Source organism: Penaeus chinensis, chromosome 33 (genome assembly GCF_019202785.1).
Source record: "Penaeus chinensis breed Huanghai No. 1 chromosome 33, ASM1920278v2, whole genome shotgun sequence".
NCBI lineage: Eukaryota > Metazoa > Arthropoda > Malacostraca > Decapoda > Penaeidae > Penaeus > Penaeus chinensis.
The window spans coordinates 33,321,759-33,329,258 of NC_061851.1; the positions used below are offsets into that span (position 1 = coordinate 33,321,759).

At 38.6% G+C, this 7,500-nt stretch overlaps 1 protein-coding gene across 1 annotated transcript in view; it reads right to left on the minus strand.

The window, feature by feature from the left end:
• The window catches only part of LOC125043113, a 46,881-nt gene that overhangs the window by 6,681 nt on the left and 32,700 nt on the right, over positions 1-7,500 (minus strand). Inside the window, exons 8-13 of the mRNA XM_047639064.1 lie at positions 6,391-6,524; positions 6,019-6,122; positions 3,511-3,551; positions 3,352-3,365; positions 3,078-3,192; positions 2,427-2,597 (exon numbers count right to left, since the gene is read on the minus strand). Coding sequence (XP_047495020.1) covers positions 2,427-2,597; positions 3,078-3,192; positions 3,352-3,365; positions 3,511-3,551; positions 6,019-6,122; positions 6,391-6,524 — 579 coding nt within the window. The remainder of the gene's footprint in view (positions 1-2,426; positions 2,598-3,077; positions 3,193-3,351; positions 3,366-3,510; positions 3,552-6,018; positions 6,123-6,390; positions 6,525-7,500) is intronic.

The window sequence follows — 7,500 nt, forward strand, 5'->3', positions numbered from 1 at the left end:
GAAACCTTGTTATAAAAATTTGATTTGCAACTTTCCGATTACGGAAATCGTTCCAGAAATTCTTTCATGTCTCAAAGAAGTGAAAGGAACTTGCCGTTGCCGTCCTTTTTTTTAAAAGAAATTCGACAGAAATTACCTTTGGATTCTGAAGGGACGCCGACGTGCACGGAATAGGGAAAATTTCCGATAAAGTTTCAAATATCCGTAACATAGTATTCGGGGAAACTGTGAGCTTCTGAGTAGGATCACCAAGACTACAGAGGGGTAAGTAAATGGTATGAATTCCAGTGAGAGAGATTCTATACATGTGTGTGTGTGTGTGTGTAAGTCTAGGTATTCGTGAGTATCTAAATAGTGAGAATTCTTATCCTTATTCCTCTGCGTTTTGGAATTTAATTTAAAAATTTCATAAGCACCTCTGGTATCATAAACTAGGCAGATGAAGAAAAAAAAAAAAAAAGTCAAAAGAAATGTTTCAAACTTTGGCAAATTCTGGATATAAGCCGTAGCTTCCTTCCCTCCTTTTTCAACAAGCAAAAACGCCAGGTCACGGCCACGCTAAGACTTCACGTGATGAGTGTCATGGAAGTTTGCTGCGAATATGCTAAATACTGCGGGGAAGTTTCGGCGCCGTGACAACGCTGGACACATTCTCTTAGCAAAAACACACACACACTGCGACAGAGAAAGGAAAGTACGAAGGATAAGTTTTTCTCAGAGTCTTTCTGTCTTTGATATTTTGTCTTTTTCTCTTTTATTCTCTTTCACTTCCTTTTCTTTTTGTGCTGCTCTCTCTCTCTCTCTCTCTCTCTTGCTCTCTCTCTCTCTCTCTCTCTCTCTCTCTCTCTCTCTCTCTCTCTCTCTCTCTCTCTCTCTCTCTCTCTCTCTCTCTCTCTCTCTCTCTCTCTCTCTCCCTCCCTCCTACGACTCATTTACTTTAACACGTGCATCTTTTTGTTGCAGGTTCATTAAAAGGATCACCCTGTCTAGCTCTGGCTGAAGACAAGGATATCAAGAATACAGTAATTATGCAAATGCGTACTTTGACCAACAAATTTCTTAAAATCTATTTTACGCACACAAATAAACACACACACACATACATTGATTTATTTATTTGTGTATATATGTACCCACACACACACACACACACACACACACACGCACACACACATATATATGTATATTTTTGCATTAATCTTGGAAGAAAAGGTCTTCTGAGAACAGAAAATCATGGATCTTTTTACTTCGTACAATAGCATAAACTTTAAAAACTTTTCCAGTTACTCCCAAGTCTGTAGTGTGTAAAAACACTTCCTGGAATATCCTTAGGAAAAAAACCCTTGATCTTTGTTCTTTGTATTTCCTTCCTGTTCCCAGCGTGTAAATATTTACCTACGCAAATGAAATGTTTTTTTCCCACAGGTTATAGCCGTATACCCTACGTGGTTCGAGACTATATACACAAGGGCTCTCTCATCCGTTGCCCTACTCTCTCTCTCTCTTTCTTTATTTCTCTCTCTCTCTTACTCTCTCTCTTCTCTCTCTCTCTTTCTCTCTCTCTCTGAGGGGGACTGCCCCTTCTCCCAAATCCCTTATGAAAGGACCCCCTATATTTTCAGGTTTGTAGAAAAAGTCATATATGGCTTATCCTTACGCCAATGCCCTTACCTGCAATTCCCTTACGCCAATGCCCTTACCTGCATTTCCTTACGCCAATGCCCTTACCTGCCATTCCCTACGCCAATGCCCTTACCTGCATTTCCCTACGCCAATGCATTTCCTTACGCCAATGCCCTTACCTGCATTTCCCTACGCCAATGCATTTCCCTACGCCAATGCCCTTACCTGCATTTCCTACGCCAATGCATTTCCCTACGCCAATGCCCTTACCTGCATTTCCCTACGCCAGTGCCCTTACCTGCATTTCCCTACGCCAATGCCTTTACCTGCATTTCCTTACACCAATGCCCTTACCTGCATTTCCCTACGCCAATGCCCTTACCTGCATTCCCTTACGCCAATGCCCTTACCTGCATTTCCGTACGCCAATGCCCTTACCTGGATTCCCTTACGCCAATGCCCTTACCTGCATTCCCTTACGCCAATGCCCTTACCTGCCATTCCCTACGTCAATGCCCTTACCTGCATTTCCCTACGCCAATAGCCCCTACCTGCATTTCCGTACGCCAATGCCCTTACCTGCATTTCCTTACGCCAATGCCCTTACCTGCATTTCCCTACGCCAATGCCCTTACCTGCATTCCCTTACGCCAATGCCCTTACCTGCATTTCCTTACGCCAATGCCCCTACCTGCATTTCCCTACGCCAATGCCCTTACCTGCATTCCCTTACGCCAATGCCCTTACCTGCATTTCCGTACGCCAATGCCCCTACCTGCATTTCCGTACGCCAATGCCCTTACCTGCATTTCCTTAAGTGTCGCAAGGAGCCAGCTGGAGTCGAAGGGCTTCCTGCCGTTCCATCTGGCCGCCCTCTGCAGCTCCTTCTCCGCTTCGCTCCATCTGCCGGCCTGAACGAGCCACCTGGGGGACTCCGGAAGCAAGCTGGGTGTGGGGGTATGGGGGTGGGGGGGGGGTAATATTGGGGGCTCATTATAATAATCATTATTATTATCATTGTTTTTTTTATTATCATTATTATTATTATTATTATTGTTATTATCTTTATGATTATTATTGTTGTCTCTATTATCATTGTTATCATTGTCATCATTATCATTAGTAGTACTTTTATTATCTTTATTTTAATTATCATTACAATAATCATTATTAACATTATTATTATTACTATTACTTTTATCATTACTTTTACTATTATCATCTTTCTTATCATTACTATTATTAGTATCATTTCTGTTATTAGTAGGATTATAATTATTATTACTATTAATATCATTATCATTACTGTTATCATTATTATAATTATTATGATCATTATTTTTTTTCATTGTTTTCATTATCATTAATATCATTGCTGTTCTTCCTCTTATCATTATCATTATTATTTGATTTTTTTTTTAGGAAAGGATTGAGTAGGCTTAGTACGCAATTACCTCAGTCTTAATCACTTTAATGAATAATCTGAAGCTCTTAGGTGTAACACTTGATTCAAAACTTACACTTGAATTGCACATTAGGAATCTAGCCCGGGCAGTTTCATTAGGCACCCTTCGCAAGTGCAAGAATATTTATGAAGATGACATTACTCGTTGATGCGTTTTTTGCTTTTATTCTGCCTCTTATTTCAATACTGTTCTGCTGTGTGGTTATCTGCTGTAGAGTCACACTTGCGACTGCTTGATCGTTCTTTTAATTACATGAACTTACTCTCTGATTCGAATCTGGACATTGGGCATCGTACGGATATTGGGGCTTTTTCGGTTTTATGCAAGATTGTAACCGATGATTCCAATCCCCTACCTGGTAATTATCAACGTGCAAGAGTTACCATAAGTTTTTTTTTTTTTTTTTACTGCTATTAGTTACTTTGGAATATATTGCCTTCAGAGTCTGTAACTTCTCCGACTCTTGATACGTTTAAGAGATCAGCTAATGTGTTTTTACTACTTAAATAGCTGATGATTTTCTTTTGGCGGTATAAATCACGAATTATTCAGTGTGGCGCTACATATATTAGTAGGATATAATAATGGTGATTATTATTATTATTATTGTCATTACTATTATCACTACTATTATGATCATTATCATCATTATTTTCACCATTATCACATCATCATCACGTTCATCATTACTGTTGCTATTTCTATGACCAATATTATTATTATCATTATTATCATAATTATTATTATTATTATTATCGTTATCATCATTACCATCGTTACTTTTATTATCTTCACCATTACCATCGATATTATTACCAATATTAATATAATCATTATTTTTATTATTAGTCCTCATAATCCTCACCATATCCATAATTATCATTGTTATTATCATCAATATCATTATCACTCACATTATGAAAAATAGTATATATACACATATATATACCAATATATACACACATACAAGTATACATACACATATACATAATATGTATATGTATATGTATATGTATATGTATATGTATATTTATAGGAATATGTGAACCGTATTCATGTTGACAAATATAGAAAAAGTATGAATGAAAATGAATTTTTTCATAATGCATGAGATGTATTTAACAGGTTTCGATTACATCTTCGTCAGAAATACATGTATTTCTGACGAAGAATTTCTCGCAACTGGTTAAACACTTCTCTTGTAAGGTGAAGATATTCTCATTCATACCTTTTCCACATAAGCCCATTGTAAAATCAGGGAAGGTGACTCAAAATATCCATTTCCTTTTTGATTGAAGTCAAAAGGAGATTTTCTCTTTGTTATATCACTAACCTTATACGTGATATGAAAATCATTTTTAGGAGCTGATTTTTTTTTTTTTTTTTTTTTTTAAGAATTTTCCTCTTGCTTCAAAATCATTATTTCTATTAGCTCTATCATGCCTTTCCCAATCATTATTGATTATAAACATTGCCTTTATTTTCCCCTTTATTCTCATCTACTTCATTCTATCCCTTTCCCATTGTTCCTTCTCTTATACCACTCTAATACCTTCAGCTTACGCCAACATACTCTTTCAAGTTCCCGGCGTTCTATATTTATGCCATATACCCCTTCCCTCACCCCACCCATCCCTTCATCCCCTACATCCGTACCCCACATCCCCTCCCCTGCCTCCACCTCCCCCCTAAGTGCTCCCTCCCCGCCGACCAAGACAACCTCCTTGTGGGCGCAGGTTATCACTTAGAGTGGCCTGGCCGCCCCCTTTCTCCGCTAAAGCTCATCCTTTTGAAAACGCCCTTTGTGGCTCGAATCACGTGGGCCGAGTGAAATTCCTCATCTTCATTATTACTCGTCGTGGATGGCTGATGTCTCTCTCTGTGTGATAGGTGCGCAAGATGTTATTCTTCTGATTGCACTGTTGATCTTTTTGTGTTGCAAGATGTGATTATCGGCTAATCTATTCTCTTTCTTTCTTTCATTTTCCTGGTATTTCTTTTTCTCTCTCTTTTGCACTTTCTTCTTCCTTTTACTTTCGTGATATCGCAATATCTAATATTGCAAAGCACTCTTTTACTTTCGCATAAGAGTGCTTTGCGATATTTGATATCTTAATACAGATTTTTTGATATTCAATCAATCCATTTGTCTCATGCATATTCACGTTTCATTTCTATTTCCTTATACACACATACACACACACACACACAAACACACACACAACACACACACACACACACATATATATATAAATAAATATAAATATATATAAATATATGTATAATTATATATTTAAATATATATATATGTATATAAAATATACATATATGTAAATATAAATATAAATATATATATGTATATATATGTATATATCAATATATATAAACATATAAATATATATATAATTAAATAAAATAAACAAATATATATATATATATATATATATATATATATACATATATCATCATCAATGGGGGTTAACACCGACGGGGGCGCATGGCCACATCCGCCCTTCGCTTCCACCTCGGGGATCCCTCAGGGCGAGTCTCCAGACAGGCCTTCGGCCCATCTCTAACTCCTTGCGACAGGACTGGTCGAGCTGCCCAAACCATGACCTCCTGGTCCTGCCAACTGTACCCTATGATCTGGCGTAGGGACTTGTTACAAAAGGCATCAAGACAAGACTCCAAGGCACTCGACAGCGTCCAGGTTTCGTTTCCTTAAGCAAAACTGACAATATCAAGGCCTTGAAGACACATAGCTTGGTCCTTCTGCATAGGTACCGACACCTCTAAATACTATTGTTGATCGAGTTCATGGCTCCTGCTGCCAGGCCAATCCGTCAACTAATTTCATAATCTGACAGCCCAGAAACAAGGACTACACTACCAAGGTATGTAAAGCTCTCTGTGACTTCAACATCCTCACCGCAAGTATGAATCGACTGAATGGGTTCCCCTAACAGGCTCCCAAAATCTTCAATTTTGGTTTTAGTCCAGGAGACCTCTAGGCCCAAGGGCTTCGTCTCACTGCTAAATACACCAAGAGCTGCCACCAGTGATTCCAGAAACTCAGATAGGATAGCAACATCGTCGGCAAAGTCAAGGTCTATGACCTTGGTATCTCCCAGTGTTGCTCCACAATGACTTTGATTAGTAGCTCTGCCCATTATCTGTTAAAAAGTGCTGGTGCAAGGACCCAAACTTGCCTCACCCCTGAGTTAACAGGGAAGAAGTTTGACAGGCCCCCACCACACTTTACAGCACTTTCAGTAACGATTCTCGATGCACCGAATCAAACGCGTTCTTGAGCTCGATGTAGGTTGCCAGCCACCCACGACCCAACTCACGACGGCGCTCCACAATGACTCGATGCGCTAGGATACGGTCTAGTGTGGACTTGCCAGGAGTGAATCCTGATTGTTCCAGTCTCTGCTGGTGATCACGGATCCGTTTCAGGAGAGTGGGGGCGAAAACCTGGTATAATGAGCAGTGTGACGCCGCGGTAGTTGCTACACACACACACACACACACACACAATCTCTTCTTGTATATATATATACAGTGTGGGGTTTTTTAAGTTCTAACATCAATCTCATTTAGGGTTTTAGGTTCCAACATCAATCTCATTTAGGGTTTTAGGTTCCAACATCAATCTCATTTAGGGTTTTAGGTTCCAACATCAATCTCATTTAGGGTTTTAGGTTCCAACATCAATCTCATTTAGGGTTTTAGGTTCCAACATCAATCTCATTTAGGGTTTTAGGTTCCAACATCAATCTCATTTAGGGTTTTAGGTTCCAACATCAATCTCATTTAGGGTTTTAGGTTCCAACATCAATCTCATTTAGGGTTTTAGGTTCCAACATCAATCTCATTTAGGGTTTTAGGTTCCAACATCAATCTCATTTAGGGTTTTAGGTTCCAACATCAATCTCATTTAGGGTTTTAGGTTCCAACATCAATCTCATTTAGGGTTTTAGGTTCCAACATCAATCTCATTTAGGGTTTTAGGTTCCAACATCAATCTCATTTAGGGTTTTAGGTTCCAACATCAATCTCATTTAGGGTTTTAGGTTCCAACATCAATCTCATTTAGGGTTTTAGGTTCCAACATCAATCTCATTTAGGGTTTTAGGTTCCAACATCAATCTCATTTAGGGTTTTAGGTTCCAACATCAATCTCATTTAGGGTTTTAGGTTCCAACATCAATCTCATTTAGGGTTTTAGGTTCCAACATCAATCTCATTTAGGGTTTTAGGTTCCAACATCAATCTCATTTAGGGTTTTAGGTTCCAACATCAATCTCATTTAGGGTTTTAGGTTCCAACATCAATCTCATTTAGGGTTTTAGGTTCCAACATCAATCTCATTTAGGGTTTTAGGTTCCAACATCAATCTCATTTAGGG